Source organism: Laccaria bicolor, genomic scaffold, assembly GCF_000143565.1.
Source record: "Laccaria bicolor S238N-H82 LACBIscaffold_1 genomic scaffold, whole genome shotgun sequence".
In the NCBI taxonomy this organism is placed as follows: Eukaryota; Fungi; Basidiomycota; class Agaricomycetes; order Agaricales; family Hydnangiaceae; genus Laccaria; species Laccaria bicolor.
This window is the reverse complement of record NW_001889872.1, coordinates 625771-649607: the sequence shown is the minus strand read 5'-3', so window position 1 is coordinate 649607 and position 23837 is coordinate 625771. Positions and strand designations below refer to the sequence as shown.

At 47.6% G+C, this 23837-nt stretch overlaps 13 protein-coding genes across 13 annotated transcripts; 5 read left to right on the top strand and 8 right to left on the bottom strand.

Moving 5' to 3' along the window:
• Window positions 1–70: 70 nt before the first annotated feature.
• LACBIDRAFT_300869 (uncharacterized protein) lies at window positions 71–1998 on the bottom strand (the record flags this gene model as incomplete). The annotated part of the gene is made up of 11 exons (XM_001873255.1): window positions 71–187; window positions 242–389; window positions 441–495; window positions 548–627; window positions 681–798; window positions 845–1049; window positions 1105–1161; window positions 1215–1305; window positions 1362–1431; window positions 1484–1684; window positions 1737–1998. 11 exons carry the CDS (start codon window positions 1996–1998, stop codon window positions 71–73), a joined length of 1404 nt encoding a protein of 467 aa, XP_001873290.1.
• Window positions 1999–2044: 46 nt separating this feature from the next.
• Window positions 2045–2839, top strand: LACBIDRAFT_300868 (uncharacterized protein; the record flags this gene model as incomplete). The annotated part of the gene is made up of 6 exons (XM_001873859.1): window positions 2045–2108; window positions 2160–2303; window positions 2356–2480; window positions 2533–2540; window positions 2598–2708; window positions 2761–2839. 6 exons carry the CDS (start codon window positions 2045–2047, stop codon window positions 2837–2839), a joined length of 531 nt encoding a protein of 176 aa, XP_001873894.1.
• Window positions 2840–3174: 335 nt separating this feature from the next.
• On the top strand, window positions 3175–3964 carry LACBIDRAFT_300867 (uncharacterized protein; the record flags this gene model as incomplete). The annotated part of the gene is made up of 6 exons (XM_001873858.1): window positions 3175–3235; window positions 3286–3423; window positions 3484–3608; window positions 3655–3662; window positions 3710–3820; window positions 3877–3964. 6 exons carry the CDS (start codon window positions 3175–3177, stop codon window positions 3962–3964), a joined length of 531 nt encoding a protein of 176 aa, XP_001873893.1.
• Window positions 3965–4301: 337 nt separating this feature from the next.
• LACBIDRAFT_320654 (uncharacterized protein) lies at window positions 4302–6094 on the bottom strand (the record flags this gene model as incomplete). Its single annotated transcript, XM_001873254.1, has 5 exons — window positions 4302–4471; window positions 4526–5189; window positions 5245–5307; window positions 5413–6018; window positions 6041–6094. 5 exons carry the CDS (start codon window positions 6092–6094, stop codon window positions 4302–4304), a joined length of 1557 nt encoding a protein of 518 aa, XP_001873289.1.
• A 68-nt stretch (window positions 6095–6162) lies between these two features.
• LACBIDRAFT_300865 (uncharacterized protein) lies at window positions 6163–6982 on the top strand (the record flags this gene model as incomplete). Its single annotated transcript, XM_001873857.1, has 2 exons — window positions 6163–6913; window positions 6966–6982. 2 exons carry the CDS (start codon window positions 6163–6165, stop codon window positions 6980–6982), a joined length of 768 nt encoding a protein of 255 aa, XP_001873892.1.
• Window positions 6983–7110: 128 nt separating this feature from the next.
• Window positions 7111–8032, top strand: LACBIDRAFT_291579 (6-phosphogluconolactonase; the record flags this gene model as incomplete). Its single annotated transcript, XM_001873856.1, has 2 exons — window positions 7111–7322; window positions 7372–8032. 2 exons carry the CDS (start codon window positions 7111–7113, stop codon window positions 7940–7942), a joined length of 783 nt encoding a protein of 260 aa, XP_001873891.1. The 3' UTR covers window positions 7943–8032.
• Window positions 8033–8208: 176 nt separating this feature from the next.
• Window positions 8209–11051, bottom strand: LACBIDRAFT_300863 (uncharacterized protein; the record flags this gene model as incomplete). The annotated part of the gene is made up of 10 exons (XM_001873253.1): window positions 8209–8271; window positions 8320–8668; window positions 8725–8899; window positions 8947–9580; window positions 9629–9917; window positions 9967–10038; window positions 10091–10108; window positions 10160–10240; window positions 10294–10922; window positions 10971–11051. The coding sequence occupies 10 exons, from the start codon at window positions 11049–11051 to the stop codon at window positions 8209–8211; spliced, it is 2391 nt and encodes a 796-aa protein (XP_001873288.1).
• Window positions 11052–11541: 490 nt separating this feature from the next.
• LACBIDRAFT_300862 (uncharacterized protein) lies at window positions 11542–12130 on the bottom strand (the record flags this gene model as incomplete). The annotated part of the gene is made up of 4 exons (XM_001873252.1): window positions 11542–11671; window positions 11724–11752; window positions 11807–11821; window positions 11873–12130. 4 exons carry the CDS (start codon window positions 12128–12130, stop codon window positions 11542–11544), a joined length of 432 nt encoding a protein of 143 aa, XP_001873287.1.
• A 95-nt stretch (window positions 12131–12225) lies between these two features.
• On the bottom strand, window positions 12226–13376 carry LACBIDRAFT_300861 (uncharacterized protein). Its single transcript, XM_001873251.1, has 7 exons — window positions 13316–13376; window positions 13243–13265; window positions 13114–13194; window positions 13019–13064; window positions 12745–12969; window positions 12548–12693; window positions 12226–12498 (listed from the first exon to the last, which is right to left on the bottom strand). Exons 1-7 carry the CDS (start codon window positions 13334–13336, stop codon window positions 12429–12431), a joined length of 612 nt encoding a protein of 203 aa, XP_001873286.1. The 5' UTR covers window positions 13337–13376; the 3' UTR covers window positions 12226–12428.
• A 399-nt stretch (window positions 13377–13775) lies between these two features.
• Window positions 13776–14439, top strand: LACBIDRAFT_320648 (uncharacterized protein; the record flags this gene model as incomplete). Its single annotated transcript, XM_001873855.1, has 2 exons — window positions 13776–14012; window positions 14065–14439. The coding sequence occupies 2 exons, from the start codon at window positions 13776–13778 to the stop codon at window positions 14437–14439; spliced, it is 612 nt and encodes a 203-aa protein (XP_001873890.1).
• Window positions 14440–14874: 435 nt separating this feature from the next.
• Window positions 14875–16315, bottom strand: LACBIDRAFT_243767 (uncharacterized protein; the record flags this gene model as incomplete). The annotated part of the gene is made up of 4 exons (XM_001873250.1): window positions 14875–15192; window positions 15235–15243; window positions 15288–16205; window positions 16292–16315. The coding sequence occupies 4 exons, from the start codon at window positions 16313–16315 to the stop codon at window positions 14875–14877; spliced, it is 1269 nt and encodes a 422-aa protein (XP_001873285.1).
• Window positions 16316–16609: 294 nt separating this feature from the next.
• On the bottom strand, window positions 16610–17797 carry LACBIDRAFT_300858 (uncharacterized protein; the record flags this gene model as incomplete). The annotated part of the gene is made up of 8 exons (XM_001873249.1): window positions 16610–16834; window positions 16885–16916; window positions 16967–17009; window positions 17063–17158; window positions 17211–17423; window positions 17475–17552; window positions 17604–17707; window positions 17764–17797. The coding sequence occupies 8 exons, from the start codon at window positions 17795–17797 to the stop codon at window positions 16610–16612; spliced, it is 825 nt and encodes a 274-aa protein (XP_001873284.1).
• Window positions 17798–17918: 121 nt separating this feature from the next.
• On the bottom strand, window positions 17919–20363 carry LACBIDRAFT_300857 (uncharacterized protein; the record flags this gene model as incomplete). The annotated part of the gene is made up of 14 exons (XM_001873248.1): window positions 17919–18230; window positions 18282–18476; window positions 18528–18593; window positions 18644–18667; window positions 18721–18961; window positions 19009–19089; window positions 19143–19300; window positions 19353–19409; window positions 19465–19662; window positions 19712–19733; window positions 19790–19890; window positions 19941–19958; window positions 20011–20213; window positions 20261–20363. 14 exons carry the CDS (start codon window positions 20361–20363, stop codon window positions 17919–17921), a joined length of 1779 nt encoding a protein of 592 aa, XP_001873283.1.
• Window positions 20364–23837: the final 3474 nt, after the last annotated feature.

Here is a 23837-nt window from a genome sequence, read left to right as displayed (position 1 = left end):
ATCTCCAAGGGTGTGGAGATAAGTACCGAACCTTGGAGACGGATTAGCGCTGGTGCATATCAAATCAATTCTACAATTTGCGCTCCTCCCAAATCTTTGCCAGGACATCCGAAATATTATCTGCTGCAAATTGGCTTCTCCCTCCTACAGCGACCCCATCAACTTCTGTGCATCTAACACCGAGCGACTGGAGAAACAGTCTCATTGAACGAAACCAGGATAAAACAATTATGCCACTCACTGTAATTCTCGGTAAATCCACGGACACAGTTGTCCCCTTCAGGAATACCAAATCCGTGACAAATGCAGATACTGGGTATGTTGTGTTTGCATTTCCCAATCCGTAAGGCTCAATGTGGTAGTTTGAATTTAGCGTACGGACGATCGCACTGCAGAGGATGTGTCAAAATTGCCAGTCATAGGGCAGACTAAAGGCGCACCGTATGTAATCTGCTGCGTCATACCCATCTGTTTCTCTGTCATTTTCCGAATTCACTATAAAGGTCGTCTCAGACAAATATTGACAACAAAGAGCGGACTCTTCTACAGAGCAAGACCTTTGCACGGAGAGACGGCGAACTTGCAATCGCTCTTGCCACGCCCCTTAGAGCTAAGCAAGGGATGATGCTTGGAACAACCGGAAATCAAAGTCATCCTTTTTGGAGTGCTCTCATACGTACCTCGTCCACAACGAGCCACAAGAGTAAACAAGGATATCTCTGGAAGCCAAGTTGGAGATATAATCGGGGTTTGGAGACGGATGTATTTCCATGCCATATGAATTGATGTAGTAAACCCCTGTGCGCTCTCAGTGAATGGTACAACATGGTTCAAAGCTACTCACTAAAAATCCGGGACCGCAGTCTGTCGTACGCCCCATCATTCTCTGGTTCATACATAACATTTTGGTGTTGTGCAGGCAGTTGACCCAAACCATCCAACAGTGATAGTTCTCCTCGCTCGTCCGAGACTGTTATGTTGACGGGCGCTGGAGACTGCTTTACGGGGTGCGAGATCTCGCATTGTCCTACCATTCTCTCGCCGTCTTCCTTTGGACAAATTGTATTTGAGAATCAATGAAAATTGGATCAAGATTGGAGTCACCAATTCAGCAGCAATGGTTACTGTGTGATTCGTGACGACAACTGGCAATATGTTGGCCTGAATGACAGGATAGCTTGAGCGTTGGAGAGGAAGAGAAAATATTTTCATACCTGGCTGTTAGTGATCGAGGAAAAGAGGAATATGGCAGCTGGAAGCGATCGGAAGAATCCCTGAGCTGCAGCAAGGAAGTAGTTTCCTATACTAAAAACTCATGTTAAAATTCGAAGTGCGAATGACTGTAGGAGAGGGTTGGAGACCTTCCATTCCGAAAGTCAAAATTTTTATGAGCTCTTTTCAGGAGCTCGCTCTCGAAATAAACAAGAAACCCTGCAAAAGGTGCGTCAAGAATCCAAGGAGTTATAATAACACAATTGAGTACCACGTATAGTTTCTTTTCGGTCATTCGAAATACCCTTCCAGAGAAAACTACGGCCCTCAACAATGTCCCTCCACTCATCGCGAGCTTCCCTCTGACCACAATGCGCCGGAAGGCGGTACGCTAGGAGCTTACATATTGCACTCAAGGGAGACGACGGTGGTGCGGGAGGAATGAGACGGACAAGTCTGGAACGAATATCGCCTGAGATGGGTCAGATACGGATTTACTTATGGATTGCTGACAAGAAGAGCACCAACTGAGGGACCACCAAGGACTCTTATAATTTCGCTTGATGAGCCACCATCGTCAGAAACGGGTAGGACATAGGTGGCATTTAGCCCAAATGCTGAACAAATCGCATTGCCCCCTGTTCCCCCGGACAACACGATGAAGGACGGCGTGCTGATTGACGGGTATTGACGGGATGGAGTTGCAAGTGGACGAAATACCGGTGCAGGTTGTATGGGGAGGTCGAAAACGGACGAGCCTGGGCTGTCAATCTGTGGAAGGTTCATGTCGTGTGATTCAATAGTTGTCACTGAACACAAGTCAACGTTGACCATGGCTAACGATTTTCCTGCCCTCCCAGGCTTCTACCGCCTCCTTTTCTTGTATCTTGAACCCTGTGAGTTTTGTTCATCGCTGTCGTGCTCAAGCTCATCCCATTCCTGCCCAGTATCCACATTGGCCCCAGTCCTAATGGTCTGGGTTTCCCCAGGTCCTGCCTGGTTCCTTCATCAACTCATACCTTCCTCCGCACCTCCTCCTTCCGCTTCCTTGGAGCCACGTACCCTGATGGCCGTATGGCAGTTAACAAACTGCATGTCGGCTTCACTCTGATCATTCTGCCTATCCTTATGCTTCTCTTACAGGTTATTTTCTACTCGGTCTCATTTCGTCTCTCGTCTTTCGCGCAGTCAGAGACGCGCTTCCTAACAATCCAGTTGCCCAGGAGCGCATCCTCGGCGCGAGTTTCTTAGCCCTTGGCATCGCTGACGTCCGTTTGTCCCACTTCTCCTCCCCACTCACAAACTGATATGTCTTGACAGCTAACCCAGTACGTTCAATTCTTGCTGTTATAAAAATAGAGGACGCCCCTAAGCGGCTCCCTCAGCATTTTCGCTTCGTTTATGGGGCTGCCTTCTGACCTGAAGTATTCACCCGCCGATTGGAACAGCATGACTCATGGTAATATAACCGTGGTTATCATCTTATTTGCCGTCAGGTGTGTGCGATTTTACGTGTGTGGCCATTTATCTTACTCCGCCGTGCTATAGATTGACATGGTTCATGGGGGTTGGCCGGAAACGATACTATTACGGTCAAAGTCGAACCAGGGACACCAAAGTAATCTAAGTGGAATGCAAGGACCGAGATCTGAGAATTGACTAATCTGTGTACTTGCTACCTAGCACAGCCTAGCACTTTCTTTTTGTCTTCACCTTGTGCCTGAACCATTGCCAATGTAGACGGCTAGTTGAGATCCTTTGTAGGTCCTTCGTCCTCGTTCCCATCTTTATTATTATATCACCGTGCTGCTTTTGACAGGTGCTTCCAGGGTGCTTCGGCTCAGCTTTTGATCCACGCCAAGTGTCCCTGATCAGGTGGTTCGTGATGAGCGTCTTTGCTTTTCTATAAAGCCTTGGTGTTCAACGTCCAAGAATCCGTCTGGTTCCCATTACCGATTAGAAATGTCCGACTTTCCAGCTCTTCCGGGTTTTTACAACTTCTTGTTTCTGCATCTCGAGCCGAGTGAGATTATCTTTGTTTCAGCATAGACCCAACTTACCACTTTCCACCAGTCTCTGCCATCGGACCCATCATTATGACCTTGATATCCGGACCGAGTGCTTTCTACAACGAGGTCATTCCTCCTACTGGCCCTCCACCTGAAAATATGGATCCCCGTGCCGCAATGGCCATTTGGCAATTATCAATCAGTACGCCCATACTCCGTGACGTCCCTAATGGAAGCAGAATCCGAATTTGATTCGTTATAGGCTACCTTCTTCTATTTCTTCTGACATCACTCGGGTATCGTGCCGCTCGAGACGCCTTGCGCAATAATCTTGTAGCGCAGGAGAGGATTGTGGGCGGCCTTATGATTGCGCTCGCGATTATAGACGTGAGTCCCCACGTTTTTTGAAATGGTTGGTTCTAATTGTACACAGATCGTCCAGTGAGTGATCTCTCAAGGGATAGCATAGTTCTTGATGACGGTTTCAGTGCGGGGACCACTTTTATCTTGTTGCCTGAAGAGGTGAAATATACACCTCGCAATTGGAACACAACAACTCACGGGAATGTGAGCTTTTGTGCTATTCTGCATGTGACCAGGTGAGTTTTACATCTACTTGCCTCTCACGAGATTCTGAGTGTTTGATCTCGTATAGAATCTGCTGGTTTTTAGGTGTTGGGCGAAAACGATATTATTACGGCCAACCTGATGTCACGTTGACAACCTCCGAGAAGTCAAATTAGAACGGGGTGGCCGACCTTCTCGTATCTCGTACTTGAACCCAGTTTCAAGATGTTTGCGACAATAGTTGATCTGTTCAGTGGTTGCTATGAATAGGACATGCTTGGCTTTGCGGCTCTACGCACTTAGCACTAAGAGTGTTCAGGGCGGCTAGGCGACGTCTTTTCCAAGTCGATGACCAACTACTTAGTACGACCGGAGACTGCCTTGTGCATTCCTCTCCATGACCTTATTATTTACGATGCACGCCATCGAATACATGCTACACATAACAAATCCTTGATTGAGTTACAACTAATTATCGACAGGCTGAAGTCGGTCATAATGTCTGAACTCCGGTTACTCGGATTTGCCCAGGCCATCGGCCAACTCTGGAAATAATCCCATAAGAACCGTGTCCAATATGAGGACTAACAGGTGCGTGTTACATTGGGCACTTGAAAGTGGGTCCACTACTGCCCCAAGAGTATCTGATGGACGGGGGCCAAGAATAAGGGGAAGGAAATATGCTAGTAAAAAAAGTTATCATAACTTTTAACAGAGTCAAAAGTATCACAACGTACACAGAACACCCTTTCCTCTCCACGCGACAAGCTTCGCGCGTATTTCAGCTTGCTCCTCGAGGGTCGGTTCTTGAGGTTGAGGACCAGGGTATCCGTTGGGAAAGAGGGTCCGTTTGGATAATCGCGTGATGTTCAGAATAAATGCAGGAGAAAGGGTATTCAGGAGAAGATATGGTAGTAGTTTGTCCAGGAAAGAGGTTATGGATATTGAAAGCATGGTAAGCATCATGTGAAAAATGTTGGAAGAAAATCGATCTCGCGTAGAAAAGCCCTCTGAGACCATAGCTAGGCCAGGAGCAGCGTAATTACCGCCGACTTGCGTAATAGTTAGAGACTCTGCGGAAATTGACGCCGACTGCTGAGGTCGGTAGGAGGACGTTGAAGAGGATGTTGACGCTGTAGGAGAGATGGACGGCGGAGGTACAAATTTGTGTGATTGGTCGGCAACGGGAGAGGTAGATGGTGGTACTGTGTGTCCGGTTTGTGGCGGCAGCGTCGACGATCTATAAGGAGGCGAATGCTGAACAAGCTTAATGGTAATAATTGCTTGTTTGTAGGCATGAATTAGGGCAATGCATGCGCCTGAGAACGATTGCAATACAGAAAGGATAATAATAAGCAGATTGTGGAAGGAGAACGAGGATGGTGGCGCTGATAATGGTCCCTGTCGAAACAAAGTCTATCGAAATGGGAGGGATAGAAGGGTTGCAACAACTTACCATGTACTCCTCCTCTGCAGAGGGCCCAAGCAAATCCAGAATAGTTTTCTGGATAAACCATGGCTGTGTTACTTTGGGCAGGACATCATCTAGAAGAACTTTGATAATGACTTCACGAACAATAATACGCTCCGCTTCCGCTTCGTGATCTTCTAGTGGTAGACATACCCTCAGGATATAATCGAAAACTTGACGGAAATATTCTGGATCGATCTTGCCGTCCGGTAATATGGCTGTGTGAGGTTGCATCTGAGAAAAGAGCTGCGGTAAAGAAGCAGCACCACCGGATGCATAAGAGGTTGAAAGCTTTGAGAGAGCATTGCGGTAGTCAGCGTAGTGTTGGGATAGAATAGTGGGAATGTCATGAAAAACGAGTGCCGGAAAATCCAGGCGCTGTATCCGAAGTTCGAGAGCGCGAATAACGATGACGAGGATGTGGGTAACTTGAGGAAGGAACTCTTTATCATATCGGGTAATTTTCGTCCACCATGGGTTGATATAGGCGCGTAGGGCAAGGGCTATAAAGTCGTAGACTTCCGCTGTAAGTTCTGGTGGGAGGGTCTCTGAGATAAAAAGAGGTGGAAGCTCGTCTGTGGGGTGAGAATGGAATAGAAGGCGCTTTGCAAGAGATTGTTGCGTGAGTTTATTTGGCCCTACTGAAGCAATTGACGACTGAGCGGGTCGATGGCGAGTGAAGGAGCTCATCGTTGCTCTCGATGAGCTCGGGTTGTGCTCAGCACACGTGATGTCGGAAATTATTTGATTCATGACCCTCTAAAAGGTACATCATACCTACCGCTAAACTAAGAGTCCGCTCAGCTTTGGCCTTCGTCTCTTTTGTGGTTGGCATCGTCTGCTTCGGTTGAGGCTGGCTTTGGCCACTACTACAACGTTCACTTGATCCTCACATTCCTTATTATGAAGATTTCCTTTCGTAACCACCACCCCCGCGCCTCCGACCACCATCTTGCGGGCTTGTCTCAAGAAAATATCATTATTGTCGCCGTTTGTGCTTCCGTAGGCGGTACAATCCTTGCTTTTTTTCTCGTCCGCACCATCCGCAAACTTCGTCGCTCAGCAAATTCGAATCCTCTGCCCCCTGTTCAACCCTTGTCACATCATCGCGAGCAGCTCGCGCAGGCAGATGGCCGTACACGGACGTTAGGATCAACGCGGTTGTCCGCATATCACCCTTCTTACACTCCTTCACCAAGTGGAAGCAAGGTATCTCTGATTGGCGAGCAACACTTGGGAAATATTAACCCTTCATCACCATCCTCGCCGACAAGCGATACGTATGAATGGCCAGGCTTGATAGTAAATTCCGAACGACCCCTCCCCATTCCTACATTACATTATTCCCTCGATTCATCCTCGTCACTCGGCTCTACCAAAGCGGAGCTCTCGGGTCATACCCTGAGTCTCCAAGCTGGAAATTTGACAGCTACGCCTCCACCCTTTCGGCGTCCGCGTCCTTTATCCATGTCGTCTTCTCACAATACGTTTGTGTCACGGACTAGTCGACATTCTGTTCAAGGAATGCCTCACAGCCGTCACGGCCAAATTCAGATTGTGCTACCGACACCACTGGCCCTGATTCCAAGCACTACGGTGGAAGGGACTGACAGATGGAACGTGGTAGACAAATGGATGTTGCCAGGCGACAATAGTGCGAATTTTTCGCGCAATAACTGCAAAGTACTGACTTTGCACTCTTACAGCGATCAGGGGCTCCTAAAGAGTACCTAACTAGTAACGAGTGGCATATTTATTGATTAGTTATGTAATATCATGACATCATATTCTTATCCCAACATCTAATCTAAATCTTAACTGCTGCTTCTGCATAATTTAACCGCTACCAAAATGGCCACCGTCCACCAACCTCCAAACGCACCCATTCTCGTTTCTTTCCCAGACGCGGACGCCCTCGTTGTCTCTCTTTCTGCTTTTCTTGTCAAAGCCCAGAAAGACTCTATCGACAAAAAGGGCCGCTTCACAATCGCCCTCTCTGGCGGGTCGCTTCCAAAGATGCTGAGGGGCCTCATTGGCAACCCAGCAGTTAAATGGAATAAATGGTCTGTTTGACGTCAGCCTTAACCTCTGCTCTTTCTGAATGCTCTTTAGGCAGGTCTTTTACGTCGACGAACGTGTCGTATCCCTTGATCACCCAGACTCCAACCATCGGGCATGCATGGAGCATTTATTCTCCAAGGTCTCTATCCCAGAGGGAAACATCCACCACATTGACACGTCTCTGCTCGATGACCTGGAAGAACTCTCTGATGCGTATGAGAAAGATCTCATTCGAGAATTCGCTCAGAAAGACTCTGCCCGTTTCCCTGTCTTCGACGTCATTCTCTTGGGCATGGGTCCGGATGGCCACACCGCATCTCTCTTTCCAGGTCATGAGCTCCTTCTGGAGGAGGACCGTTGGGTTGCATACGTAAATGACTCCCCCAAGCCGCCGCCGAAGCGCATCACTTTCACATACCCAGTGATCAATCACGCCGCGAGGATCGTGTTCGTTGCGGCTGGGAAAGAAAAGGCGACGACCCTTAGGTCAGTTTTGGATGTCCCTGAGGAAGGACTTCCCTCGGCAAGAGTAAAACCCGTGTACCCCGGCCAGCTGTATTGGTTTGTGGACGATGCTGCTGCAGCCAATGTTGCATACCCCCGAACGCCGTTCAAACTTTGAATGTTGCTTAGTGATACACGAAATGTTGAGATTTTTTTTTACGAAACGACGGAGGCAGTCATGTTTGGCTATGACAATTGTGCTGCGTTAGGGCAATAATGCTTTGTTATAACTAAGTTTTACTCGAGGATCGCTGAAGGTATTCTGAAAGAAGTGGGGTTTCCCCCACTAACGTCACGTGTCGAGCATGATTCCAAATTCACACGAGCTATCCAGGCCCTTCCCCTGTTCTCGATTGAGATATCAATGACTGGACCGTCACATAATTACGGCCTTGTTGTGAGGAAATCGTCCTTGAAATCGAAATTGGACAAAGATATCCACTCGAGCTGGAGAAATAAATATGAGCATTGGCCACTTTATTACGAAACACGTACTCCTTGCGGGCTTATCTTGACACTTTGGCTTTCGTATTTCAAGATCACAAAACGGCGATAATCCCGCATGATAGCTGGTTGCAGCTGCATAATTGACAAGTCTTGGGCGATCTCTTCATCCATTTTTGAACGTAGATCACTTTCAGGAACGTTTGAAAACTTGGAAGTGAAGGTGTTCAAACTGATCTCGAGGGCCTTACGACCAGACAAGGAGCTAAAGGTTAAATGGCTCCAGAGCCAGTCCTGAGATGCAGATTGGGGGTGGTTTCGACTACAAGGAGGTGCATGCAGCAATGCAAGCTCCCCCACCTCGATTGCGTCCAAAATATACTTGTATGGAAATTTGGCCCTGTTGTTGACATCAGTGGTTTCGTAACGCTCACAGCTCTTCTTAAGGGAACTAACTGGTTAAGGGCAGCGACTGGGTCTTCAGCCAGACATGCCGATCTCGCCAGCATTCCAAGAACAGATGGCATGACGTAGCAAGTCCAAAGTGGGTGCTTGCTGATCTGTTTAATTGTGCGAATGACGGAGGGAGGATCCATGGACAGGGCACTTGGAGTAAAGGTAACAACTCCCCCTGAAATGAAGTGAGATTATATCTACTAGTTTAAGATTATGTCATACCACATGGATAAATTTCGCGTATTCCCCAGACAGTGCAGGGAACACGTTCATGAGTACCATATGTATAAAAGTGTATGGCCGTTCTTGCCCTCCATTCCGGAAATTTCGGGAGTTTGTAGAGGGTATTAAGAGCACCAACATGAACAAAAACCACCCGTGGGGTGCCATTGGAGCCGACATATTTGGCACCCGTTTGTGCCATGATGTTGTGGAGAAATGCTGTCTCCAGTCCCTGCTTTTTTGAATGGCGGGTATCACTCCGTCCAAGCCATGCGTAGTATCCTCGATCACTGGATCCAGAAGTGAGAAATTCATGAAGCAGGTGCGGGAAGGACAGAACGCGAAGGGCATGATGATAAGACACCATGGAACGAAGTGAACGGTTCCATGTAGACTTTTCTGCCCTAGGAGGCATTTTCGCATTCCGTGCCAGGAATATGCTGCACGGTCTGTCTACTCGACACGAAAGCTGGGCTGGACGAAGAGACCAAGAAATGAGTGCAGCAACTAAACTACCTGACTGCCGGAGGTCCGGTGGGACTTTGAGATGTTTGACCAAATGATCTATCGTCGGGGGGAAAAGAAGAATGTGACCGATCAGTTGCTCGTCGAGATATATCGGCGATAGAGCAACCTGTTAAGTGTGTCACCAGGTAGGAAGCTGTGAATGCTTATTATTTACCTTGTGACTTTTACTCATGAATTGAGCGATCGTTCTTAAAGGGCCAGCATCTTCCTCTCCCTGTGGTCCGAGCCGCGCGAGCGATGAGGGAAGCTGGCATGCGTACAAAATGTATTTCAGATCATCGGCGTCGTGAAGACTGGGAACTAGAAGAGTCTGGTTAGCTGCCAAAGCGACCGAAAAACGCATTGAATCTTGTTTGGATTCCATGGCGTCTTGCAGGGTTACAGATAACCCCTTTCCCGAACCCATCGAAAGCGTCCCCGACCATCGCCATTTTTTGGGAATTCTGAGCTCAATGAGATGTGGGTTGTTGTCACTTCATTCCGGAAACCTACCGGGCAGGCAACGCAGGCTTACGATATAGAGAAGGTGGAGGAACAGGTTCAACTCTGGTGTCGGCAGTGGGCCTTTAGTTGACGTGAGATCTTTCCAAGACATGAAGTTTGAAGACTAACTAACCGTAAGGGAGCGATAATTCTGCAATAACAACGTTAATGCGCCGCAAACTTAGAAAAAAGTTTGGCATACTGGGGTGGCATGATTCCTTCCAGAAAATTGTTGGCCATAACCATGAGCGGATCTGTCGGGGTTGGGGGGAAAACGGATGTCCTGTTGAGCCCATTTTGTCAATAAGAAGTGATGGTAATTCAGAAGATAGATACTGTGAGTGGTCTATGCTATCATCAGCAAAAGGATCATTGAAAGATGGCGCCCATTCATGTGCATTGTTGACCTGAGAGGGGCCAGCGACTGGAGTGTCATCCAAAAGGGGGGAATACGGGGAAGCATTCAGGGAAGCCAGGGTTGGTTCTTGGATCTGATGCAGCGTTGGGCTAGGGGCATGATGAATGTCGTCGTGGCTGAGTGTTGGAGTCGTGTTGACGCTTAAAAGCGCAGGTTTTTTCTTGAAACTGAGAGACTTCATCACGGTGGCCGACACAGTCTTACTGGGCAAGGGAGCATTTGCTTTAGGTTTGGAGAGATATGGTGCATTCGGCCGTTTTGGTTCCAGTGCTCCTTGGGCAAGGCGTTGCTTGGTTGAAAGTCCACTTCCAGATGAAGCCACATCTAGTGCTGAACTAGTCATTTTTGTGAGTGTGTGAGAGGGACGACGTGGGATCGTTATAGAGGTGCCGCTACTTGAAAACTTTTTGACAGGAAGAGCTGGCGCTGAGGAAATAGGGAGGGGCCGAGGTTGTGCGGAAATTAATGGTTCCTCGGGAGAAGAGGGTTCCGAAAAAAGTGACGTTGGTGAAGCTGGTGCAGCATGACCGTCCACACCCTTTTTGTCCTGAAAGCGTAATTGGATGCTGCATCGGTAAATGTTGGCAGTACGCACCTTCTCAGTGACTGGGATGCGACTGGAGTCATTCAATTTAAACAATTTCCGGGCTGGTGTGTACTCTCCATCTTTCAACATGGAGTCCTGGAGATTCTTAACTGTCAATACGGTGCTCAGTACTGGAGCGAACCTTACCTCGACATCGTCACTGTGAACTATGGCATGTCGCTTCCTTTTTTTGGAAATGGCTGACAATGGTATGTCGTCCTCCGAGTCCGTGCTCGGCTGATGAGGCTTATGTTTCTAAGTGGTGCGTTAGGTTATTCAAGTGATATTTCACCTCCCTTACGTCTTTTTTTGTGCCAACCTCGGACTTAGACGAAGAAACAACAGAATTCCAAGTTTCCTTTGATTCTCGTTTGGACTTCTTGGACTGTAAAGCAATATATTGAGAGGTTTTGAAGTAATGGCAAGGCCTGAGGATTAACCTTTTTCGTACTGTCTCGGGCCTCCTTCTCCCTCCTAATTTTCTCTTGTGCACTTCGAAACTCGGCAGCAAAGTGATCTTTCTCCTTCTCTAAGTGAAATCTCGTAACGATAAAAGGACCATAAAGGTTGAACGCAATACTCAACTGATCCAGTGGTCCTTCGCGACCGCCTCGTATCCCACTGGATAGTCTTGGTTATCCATACCGACATGTTCCCAAAAACTGCCCAAAAGTCTGACGCAAGTTTCAAGATTTTCTTGAGGTTCCCAGCTCCAAAAAGCCATTAGTTTCGCCCTTTAGCCAAAAGTTCCAAGGAAATTACCTGTTGGCTTCCGAATCGTACCCGGCCCACTAGTATCGAGGTCAAAATGAAGGAGTATAAAAGAGGTCAATCGAATGTTCTACCTTGACGTAGTATTCCTAAATGTTCATGTGAGTTTTGGTGACAGATTTGAATAACGACAGAGAGACCCATCTCGCTTCACTTTTCTTCTCTTTCTCTTTCTCTTTCTCTTTCTTCCTTTTCCTCTTCTTCCTTCTGCTGGATGATCGGTCGCCTTCCTGGTCGCTACTTTCGTCTGCGCTGTCAACAACAACACGGGCCTTTGTAATGACCTCTAAGACGTATGAGGTAGGATCCAAGGCAGGGCTGGGTGGCTGCATACCGACGTGATAAACCTCAGACTCAGACTCTTCTACGATTTTTTTGGACTTGCTGCCTTTACCCATTATTTGTGCACTGGAGAGTGGAAGGTAGAAAATAGTTCAAGTGATAAATGACAGTTTATCGTACGCAAATTTCACACGACCTACTACGCCAAGACTCAAGCGCTTAAGGGAATCGTTCCTTTACAAGAATGACGACGTTAAGTGATAAAGACTTGGAATGATTAGGTGTATAAGCCAAAAAAAAAAAGTGACCGGAATGTAAGTAAAATAGAATGTATGAACAGGAGGGAGGTAGGGTAAACATGATACGCTGATGAAAGACGAGGGCCTCAGTGACGCCAGAAGCGTAGTTGATAGATCAGCAATTGCAACCATAGCTTTGCGAGCTCTCAGAATCCAGCTGTATGGGATCAGGGTAATCCACGTATCTATCGAATATTCAGTGGGAACAATGAGTAAGGAAGCACGACCACTAACAGTTGTTCCTCCGCCTCTTGCTGCAGCGCATTCTTGGCCACAGTTTGGAAAGCTTGCTCTACGTTGATGGCCTCCTTCGCCGACGTCTCAAAGTAGGGTATGTTTCCCTTCGACTGACACCACGTCATCGCTCGCTTCTGTGTCACCTGTTGACGGCGTCTGAAAGACCAGACCGAGGTTGAAGATAATTAGCTTACCTGTCGCTTCCCCTCTTCAACGTCAATCTTATTCCCAAGCACCACAAATGGAAAATTCTCTGGGTCGTGTGGGCTGGCTTGGATAAGAAATTCATCCCGCCAGCTGTCAAGTGTCTCAAAGGATTTGGCACTATTGACATCATATACAAGGACACAGCAATCTGCCCCTCGATAGAACGCGACGCCTAGAGACTGGAAACGTTCCTGCCCCGCGGTGTCCCAAAGCTGCAGGAAGTGAGTGATAATGGAAGTTGTGATGAGGAGGGCTGCTTGCCTGCATTGTAACGAGCCTGTCGTCCACCATAACCTCTTTCGTCAAGCTGTGGTCGAAATTACCAGCTAATTCAATCCAGGCGAAAGTAAACGCACAAATCTGCACCAATGGTTGCCTTGTACTGATTACTGAAGCGTTTGTTGACATACTGGTTCATAAGCGACGTCTTTCCAACCCTGGCAGATATGAGCGACACGCAGTGTAGTCAAGGAATAATGACGAACCCGCTGTCGCCAAGGATGATAACCTATTGCACATGTGTGAGAAGTCAAACAGAAGAACGGTGGAGGGACGTACTTTGAGCAAGACACGGCCCATGATAGTTGCGAAGGATGGCGAGGGAAGGACAATATAAGGCTGTAAATGGCACAAGCTTGGAGTGGTTCAAACTCCGCAGACTCTCTATCCTCCCGCCCTAGAGATGGCAGAACCCTCATGGCAAGAAACCTTACGCCTACGTTTAGCTGAGAGGAATGCAAGAGAATCAGCATTCGCGTCAATTATTGAGCAATGTAAGTACCGTTTCTGTATTCTTCTCGCCACTGTGCTCATTTCTAAAAGACCGCAGGCTTGCCCAGCAGACAAAACTTTTAAAGGAGAGGAATGCATCTTTACTACGCGCCGTGGGCTCCGTGAAGGGGAATCCAAGTAGTTCTACAGTTTTTGTACCAGGGGCGAGTGAAGAGTTAGTGCCCCGGCCCTCGTCAATTCTCTGTGCCTCATCGATTTGGACAGCAACCCAGTACGCGCGGCATATATGGCATCTCTGGAATCACAGATATCATCTCTACGCGATGAGCTGGCTACTGTGTACAAGACACAGGGGCAAAATGCCCAACGTCTACTCTCTATGAATGAAACCCTTCGCGAAAAGGAAGAACTTGCCAGGATCGATTCGGAAAACTACCGGAAAACCAAAGACGAGATTGCGTCTCTCAAACGCAAAGTAGACCAACATGCCGAACTGATGGCAGAGAAAGACAGGACTGTCCAGGTGGGGCGTCATTATTTGTTCACTGCTGCAGGTTCAGATATTTCGTTTCTAGATTTTGCACGACGAGATCAGTACCTTGCAATTAGAACTCGGTCAGATCGAAGAACGTAACCAAACTCTAACGAAGGACAACGCCAAACTTCTTCAGCGATGGCTTGATGCAAAACAAGCTGAAGCGAACAAGATGAACGAAGCCAATGAATTCTACGAAAACATGCGGTCGAGACATCAAGCTGTTCTCAATTGGCGCGAGGGGTCCGTAGAAGAGGTCGCAGCAGATCCTCGCAATAGCGCAGACACCACATCACAGACTTCAGAATCAGTGTCGGGAAAGGGGGGGAGGAGCGAAGAACGTCAGACTATTCCGGTGAAGGATGGAATGCAGTCACCAACGTCGCAGACGCTGGATCTGACTCCGAATGGTTAATGATTGGTGATTGAACAACTCGGCCTCTTATAGAGGATTTTCTTTATCAATAACTTTTATACCCCGCTCTCTCTGGTATCCTTTGCTGACATCAATGAAACAACTCATGAGGATTTTATGCTGAATCAGAATGAGATTCGAAGAGTGTCCTTCTGGCAGCGGGCATACATAAAATAAAGAGGAAAGAGGAAAATTCTTGCGATTATTTAACATGAATACATGCGGGAACTGGCTTTGCAAGGGGTGAAAAAAGGACAAGATAGTTGAAGGTGTAAGATGGGGTTTAGAGAGGGGGAAACAGTGCAACAAGGCGTGAGAACGGCCAACGACAAAAGTAAAAGAGAAGGTCGAGGACGTTGCTAAGACTCCTAAGTTAGGCAGGACCTTGCATCTGCGCATCTCCAGTCGGTTGACCTGCGGCCTGGCCGTAGTAACCTAAAGAAGGTAAAGCATTAGATTGCGGGATAGTTGACGGATACGGTACCCACCTCCCCAGTAATTTGAATAATAACTTGGATCTGTTGCGCCCCATTGTGCTTGACCTCCCTGACCTCCAGCAGCATTTAAATCCGCACCAGCTTGTTGGGATCCGGCGGCCAATCCTAACCCGCCTGCGCCTGCGCTGGCTTGCGGCATGCCGGGGGAACCAGGGCCCGCAGTGCCAGGAGTTGCTCCGGCTTGGCCAGGGAACCCTGCGTATCCCCCAAAACCGTATTGACCATATGAAGTTGGCTGCGGTATACCGTACATAGGCTGAGTTGGTTACCATTAATTTGCTTTTACAAAGGTTGAAACCTGCGGAGACTTACCATGTTTCCGTAAGGAGACGCTGCAGTGGTCGGACTGACTGGGCCGCCAGGTTGAGCTGTTCCACCATCGGCTCTGTCTTTTCCCCAACTGCACTTGATGGGCCTTCCATGCACCATCTGACCTTGCAACTGTACGATTGCCATGGCAGCGTGCTCATGGGTGTCCAATTTGACAAATGCGAAGCCACGATCGGCTTGCATGCGAATTTCAGACAAGTACCCGATAGACTGGAATAGAGGAATTAAGTCGGCCTGGGTGCAGTACGGAACAAGGTTCCCAACGTATACGGTCGAGTTATATGCTGGTGTTTGTTGCACGACAGACTCGTAGGAGAGAGGACCACCTTGGAAATTGATGGGTGCAGGCGCGCTACCAGTCGTAACAGCACCACCGGGCCTAGGAGAGGAAGCAGTGGTAGTGGGAGGAGCTCCTTGAGTTTTTTGATTTGCCCAATTGACACGGATTGCCCGGGAGCCCAACCATTCGCCGTTCATGGTTGCGATTGCCTGCTCCGCGTCTGTTTTGTCTCGGAAGGCAAGGAAGCCATAGCCACGAGACTTCCCAGAATTCATGTCCCACATGACACGAGCGTCCGACATGGTACCAAAAGCACTGAAGGCCTTTGCCAAAACCTCGTCGTTGACCTCGGGGCTGAGATCCCCTACGAAGACATGATAATGACCTGTCGTGTCCTCCTTGTTTTGTTGACCTTGGTAAGCCCAATTGACTCGGATTTCGGTGTCAAAGATTTTACGGCCATTGAGGGTCTGCAGGGCTGTTTCAGCCGCACGCATGTCCATATATTCTACGAAGCCGTAGTTGAGACCGCCGTGTTGGTAATTCCGGTCAGGAATGATTTTTACGTGTTGGACAGGTCCAGCAACAGCGAAGATCTCCGTAAGCATGTACTCCGTCACGCGAGGGCTCAAGTTTCCAACATAAAGATGAGCGCGCCTCTAAAGGTGATGGGAAAAAAATGATGGGCGGGAATGAAGATAACGGATCAGTGCAAATACAGGAGGTAAACGCGGAGAGAACGAACCGGAGCCTCTGCCACACCTCCCATGCCCATTGGATTCATGATTCAAAAAGATGAATGAAAATGAAACCTGTGAAACCGGAATGAAGTGGATTGAAAGCAAGATGCGTTGCAGGGTCTTACGAGGAAACAGTAGAGAGTATACGATAGACAAGTCCGTCAGAGAGGAGAGGAAAGAGAGGAGAGAGGAGAGGAAAGAAGAAAAGGAAGACGAGATACTGAGAGAGACAGACTAGATGGCAGTCAAGAGCAAAGTGTGATCAGACTGCCGTGGGAGTTTATCGGCTGAAATATCACAAATTATCCATTTATTTCGCTGCTCTATTTATTCGTAGGGACACTCAACAGCACATTCGCTCCGCTACCACTAGGAATGTATGTTACGTTAGGGTTGTTCGCAAGCGACTGCACAATCGCCTTGCTCGCTTCAATTTTCCGAAGCGCGACGAATGCTTCTCCAGCCTTTTCGAGCGCACGTGAAATCGTTGAAGCAGCCTCAGCTTCACCTTCAGCTCGGATCACAGCTGCTTGACGTTCTTGCTCAGCCTGTCACCGCATTCAGTGATGCATTACTTCACACAAAAAGTATCCCTCACCTTCTCAACTATAAACTTGGCACGTTCGGCATCTGGACGCACATGGGTACGCAAACGGGACCATGATTATGAAGACACTCACCCTGCTGGGCAATTTGTTTCGCTTCAACAGCCTGCGTGAATTCCTATGGAAAAATAACATCAGGAAATTTCTACATCGAACTAAAGACACGCATACCTTGCCAAAAGTAAGATGAGTTATAGACACATCTTCTAGCTTGATATTGAATTCTCCAGCCCGTTGCAATAAATCGGCTCTGATGCGGGAAGAAACCTAAATATCTATTATTTCAGTGCTCAAAACGTCAGTGAAAGCTACTACTCACAACTTCACGTTGGGTAATGAGCTCCGCGGCATCAAATTGGGCAACGATGCTTTTCAAAACTTCATTCCCAATGGAAGGCAGGACTCTCTCATCATAGTCCATGCCGAGGCTTTGATAAATTCTGGACAAGTGCTCAACGTCAGGCCTGGACAGGACCCGCAGCGTAATGGAAACCATCTGCAAATCTTTCGAACCGGTTGTTGTCGATATATTCTGCAAAATGTCTTAGACATGAATGAGAGGAGCTATGGGACGGGTACTCGCTCGTGGCTTGATGCGACAGTCGTAGAGGATGGCACGCTGGAGCCAGGGAACCAGAAGATGGGTACCCTCCCCTGTGGCCTGTGTTCCAAATCAGCATAAGCACCTCGATGTGCTACGTAGTAATCCCACCTTGTCCTTTACTCCAGAGAATCGATCAAACATAACCGCTCGATATCCACCAGGTACATCGTAGATGCTAGCCTGAACCACAGCAGCAGCAATGCCGAGTGGCACTAGAAATTTCTGACATTAGCTACAAACTGCAAAGAATGAATACCAAGTCTCTTACCTAGAATCCGACCAGCGTTCTGCGCGAAAGCCATGTTAAGAGGAGCGTAAAATGTTTAACGACGTGACACCACGGCCAACCAGACGCGTCACACCACCGCGTCACTGTCACAACGAGCTTACATTTTGAACAAGTCCTTACAGTCTTACAAAAGATCAAACTAAATCTACATCTCCACGTTTTTCACCCCCCATTCTTGCTGAGTGACTTCCAAACTGCATTGCTCGCTTCTTTCGACTGCTGGCTTCAACCAATCCAACTCTCTGCGCCAACAATCGCAGAAGCATTTTGTCACCCACACCCAAATCTGCTCGAGGATCCATCTTAAGATGGATTGGAAGGGAAGCAAGGAATCTTACGACATCCAAAGATAGGAATGGATGCCGAGTTTCTTTCCCGTGGGATGATATAATGCGATCATCTCGCCCAAGATTCCGAGTTGGGATACGATCCATTTCCAGTTGCAGCTTCAAGGATATATCAGTGCTCCAATTGCGCACTCTGAGGAAATAGAATACCTCTTTAATGACAGCTTCCCACCCCCCAGTGTAGAACGCGGAACGATGTCGGCCGTAGCCCCCCAAAAGTTCGTCCGAACCCAACCCACTAATAACTACGCGTGCCACACTGGTATACACCTCAGGTTCAGACCCCAGTGATGTTCGGATTTGGCCTTGACCACGGGAGGCAAAGTAAAGAGCAAGGGCTAGGCTCTAAGTTGACGGGGTAAAGGATAATATATTACACGCTTGGTACTTGCTTACCAGATCCATGACAGTTCGACCTGGTATCATAAGTGACTCGATTCTCTCGCGCGCGCTCTGGGATTCCTAATAAAACAAATCATTGATGAACACATCGAGCGTGAGGATGAAGATACCTGATAAGGAACATTAATCTCTACCTGAAAGGCGAATGATGAGACAGAATTTCTTCTTTAGAAGAAGAAAAGCGCACAAATTTCCAAACCCGGCCAGGACATATGCGACGCAACTCTTCAAGTTCATCGAGTCCTGTGACTCTGTCGGGGACTAGGTAGGTACCCATTGGCTCGTTGGATCCATTGAGTTGACTGATTTTCTCCTTCTTTGCTCGCTTTGGCGAGTTGGAAAGTGATCCTTGCGTTGTAATCCCAAGTTTACGGGGATTTTCAAACGCAACATTCAAAAGATCGATAGGTTCGTCAAGTGGTATGTGCCTGAGGTTCTTAAAACTATTATCGGGACGTGGATTGGGTCGCCTTACTTGTGCGCAAAGAATGCCAACACGGTGGAATCGATGCCTCCGCTGAACAAGATAGCCACGCTTGCACTTCTACTTGGCCCGCTAAGCCCAACATCGGTCACGCGGCGTTCGACAAAGGAAAATAATGTCCTTACGATATCCGGGGTATGTTGCGAACGCGAAGTAGCACACTGCGATCCAGTTGATCAATTAGATCATCAACCACCTGCGATAGGTAACTGGGAATTGAAGCCGATTCAATTACAGCAAGTTCATCTGGTGGCAAACTTTCATTGATTTTAGCAGGTCTTGCCTAAGGGACGAAGCTGGTAGCCAGTACAAGTCAAAGAAGTAAATACACTTACATACAGCAATAAACGGTCTGGTGTCGAACGTGGCAGACGCTGGAGGCGCGTGTCATACTGGTTTGACAGTACATTTTGTAACCACAATGAAAAAGATTGGGAGTGGACTTACATCTTGGATGGAAGCTAAGGACCGCAGACTAAGACAGTAGATAGAATCTGTAGAAACATCATCGAAGTTATATCCTGCATTTAGACCAGCGGAGACCGAGGAGAGCAACAAATAAGGTTGATCAGGTGTGGGCCTGTGAATGAGTAGCGATCTGCGTCCGAGGGGATCTCGAGCAAAGAATAGGCATTCTGATTCTTCCTTACCATTCTTCTTCAGCATTGGTGAAATAAAGGGCGTTCATGCTTACCTGGTAAAAGACAAACGCATAGCTATAAATTCAAAATATCAGGAATGTGGCTTCCATGCGGGTAGGGGGGACACTTACGGGCCCTCCACCGTGCCGAAGAAGTCTCGAACTTGAGAACCTGTTTTGAAATTGTGAAGGGAGTCCAATACTTTCACACCGTCATTCTCGTGCGGCGGGACCTGTGAAGGATTCATTGGTTGAAAAGCAGTTACCGAATCCGATAGCTAACCTCCAACCCATCAAATATCTGTTTTTCAATCAATGATCTGCGTGTTGGAGCGGGGAAGAGGAATAAATACTTCTCCATTCCAGCACAATATGTTACCCCCTTGCACGTGAGGTTGAAAAATGGGGGAATCTCCTCTTAATCGCAACTCGGAAGCGTAAAAGTCGACTTCAAAGCGAACTCGATCATAATTATGAGCGACTTGTTGAGAAATTTCTTGAGAAATGGGCGTTGATGTGGTGATATGAATGCGATGGTTTCCCTGAGCATCGGGACCTAGGGATTGTATGAGAAAAAGCGTGTGGTTCTAATCAAGAGCAAACCTCTCTCGGCATTGTTTCGTTTCAGAGCACGACATATGGATAAAAAGCGACTGTCGCTACGAGGATCATTGTCGGCGTGAATGGAGAGAAATATTCCACACATAAGTAGGCGGATAACATGGTACCAATTACAAGTTCTAGCTACCATCCGTTACGTAATACAGACAAAAAGTCCTGGATGACATTGGGGCTGTTTCGCTGCTTCTCACTCGGGTTGACGTCACGGTGTTGACGCCTTCAAACGCGTCTGGCTCAGATCTGGGAAGTCTGTCCTTTCTAAATGCGCTCGACGAAAACCCCCGCCCATGCTACAAATCAGGATTTTGTCAGCTCTTCTGGTTGTCAGACTGAGACTGCTGACTCCAATTTGATGGTGGTGTGCGAGGGGTGGGTTCTCAAGAAACGGCGAAAAAAAATGCAAGGTGAGTCTTATCTCGCTGTATGGTGTGACGTATCGATGAATAAATAAAAACGACAGGTTTTGCACGCCGTTACTTTATCCTCTACCAATCGGGGCGGCTTGCTTATTCGTTTGAACCTGGCCAACCCATCCGTGACGATATTTCCCTTCAGCATGCCGCTATTTCTACAGAGCCTGGCCGCAAAGATATTCACATCGATTCCAATGCTGCTACCTTTCATATTAAATGTTTAAGTTCAGAAGATTTTGAAATCTGGATGAAAGCTTTCAGGTCAGAGCTCCTACGAATGTACTGCAGCAACCTCATCTCGGTTTTCATTTTAGGAAGTTCATTGCTAATGGTGTCGAAGCGAGGAAGTCTGGGTCTGCGCGGTTGGCTTCCCGACAAGGGACCTTACGTTTGAATCGGTCTGGGACCGTAGCAGAAGAGATGGGACTGGTGAGCTTTAATTTCGCGAGCAAATCGTGCGCCCTTAGTGGATCTATTTAGACCATCTCTGAACTCGAGGCGTCCGTGTCAGATTTGCACCTGCTTCCACTTTTCCAAACCAAGGATTCCATCAGGAAGAGCGATAGAGACAAACACAAGGAACATACAAAGTTTATTTTGTTCAAGAGATGTATGTTTCAAATTCATTCCTCTCGCATACTAATTTTCGTCGCACTTAGCTCATCATTCAACCCACCATGAATTGATTGATGATGCATCGGAGGGCATCCAGCATTCGAATGCAGCACAAGTACTCGAGCGTGTCAAGTCCATTGTAGATACCCTCAAGTCGCAACACCTGGCCCTGGTAAAGTCGATAAATACCCTCTCACAGTATGACCCCAGCCAAGGGACGCACGCACCCGCATCACCACTATCTTACACGGCAGAAGAGGATGAAGGCGCTGATAAGCGTAGTGCACGCAATCCAGCGGTACCCGCTCGACGATCGGATCGTATCTCCATTGCTACAACAGTCAGCGAAAGCATCCATGAGTGGTTCGATGCGCTAGACGAAGGTGCTGAAGGCCCAGAGGAGTTCCTAATAGATCCACAGAACGCTCCAGATGGCGGTGACCAACCAAGCCAGATACTGGCCAGCAATCATTCAAGTGTCTCGGTTAGGCTGGATAATTCCAGCATCGATACTGACATCAACGACGACGCAGTGAAGGACACTACAGTTGAAGGCAATAAAGCGCTGACAGGGGTTCAAATTGTTCGTCGAACGGAGCTGCCAGCTCCGCCTGCTGGCGATGAAGGCAGCCTGTTCGCCATTCTGAAGAAGAATGTTGGCAAGGTTGGAGGGTCAATACTGGATATTGCTGCTTCACTGACGAGATGTGTCAGGACCTAGCAAACATCGCTTTTCCCGTGACGTTCAACGAGCCACTAACGCTATTGCAGCGCTCTGCGGAGGAGGTCGAGTATTATGACCTTCTCAATCGTGCGGCGTTGGCGGTGGACCCAATCCATCGAATTTGTTATGTGGCCGCTTTTGCCGCCTCTGGCTACGCTCATACCCGCCATCGAACAGGAAGGAAGGGTTTGTAGGTGTTATCTATCCTTGCTCCCGGGGTTCTTACAAATGATCGAGTAGCAATCCCATGCTGGGTGAAACCTTTGAAGATAATCGCATGCTGTTCATCGCGGAGAAGGTCAGACACAATCCGCTAGAGATAGCATATCACGCTGAAAGCGCGGGCTGGCATTTGTCATCTACCTCCTGCGGAAAGACTAAATTTTGGGGTGAGTTTTGCTGCTGAACATGATCATTGCCCATTCTGATTTCTATCAGGCAAAAGCCTTGAGATAATTCCCCTCGGGACGAGTCGCGCCAGAATCGGGGATGATCAATATGTCTGGTGAGTTTGACTAGTAGCGCTGACTTTCTCTCGATGGTTTATCATTCTGTTCCCTAGGACGAAACCTTCATCTTTCATCCGCAACCTCATGGTGGGAACAAAGTATTTTGAGCACACTGGAAAGATGACCATCGAAAATACAACAACAAAGATACGGTGTGTGCTGGACTTCCAGCAAAATGGATATTGGGGCCCATCAAATGTCATCTCTGGGGCTGTCTATGGCACAGATGGTGAGGTCCTTAGCCGTCTGGAAGGAAAATGGGATGACCAGTTGTCTCATACACTCAATTCGTCGCATTTCCATCTACTTTGGAGAGTGCATCCTTACCCCAAGAATTCGCCAGATTATTATGGTTTCACCTCCTTTGGGATGACTCTGAACGAGTTGACCGAGGAAATGATACCGATACTAGCTCCGACGGACTCAAGGTATCGCCCAGACGTTCGGGCGCTTGAAAATGGACAATTGAATCTTGCAGAAGAAGAAAAAACCCGAATTGAAGAAATGCAGCGAGACCGTAGAAGGCGAGGAGAGGAATGCCAGCCAAGGTGGTTCAAACTTGTTGGTGGCGAATGGCAGTATTGTGGTGGGTATTGGGAAGCTAGAGCTCAGGGCTGGAAGAATGAAAGTTTTCAATCACTTTGGTGAAATGGATTTGTTTGTGGTTCTTTATACCTATTAATATTATCATTGGTGTTGCACAATCCTTGGTAAGTGTGATGACCAGTGACATGCCGTGACATAGCGTCACAGGGCCAATTTCTTGAGACATGGACTTTGTACCGTCCACAACACCAATTCAATATATTTTTTGCACTGGGTTTGAGGGAATGATGTGATTGAATCCACTGAGAGAGTTTTCCATGTAGAAATTTTATTTATTGCTCCAAAAATGCGAAATCAGCTTGTTTTCCCTGCCAAATTTGGCACTCTGGAGAGATTGGACTATAGCTTTCCAACCACAACACGTATGAGCATGGTTTGTAGGAGGATATTACTTAGAATTTGAATTCTAATCGATCTACGGATTCAGAATTTTTATTTGTGGCCCCTATGTCGAGATCACCCCTAAGAATGGGCACTTTAACATAGTTATGAGGTAGTAATTAAAATTCTGGACCCGTAGGATTGAAGCCACATATTAATCGGTTATTTAGTCTCTGCAATTCTAAGCCAAAATCCTATCCATTGTGAAGCTGATAGCTCGAGTAGGCAACATTGGGCTAATAGGTGCTGCATAGCCACCAAAATCAGACACATTGTAGATTTTTATACATTTGAATAGAGAATATCTATGC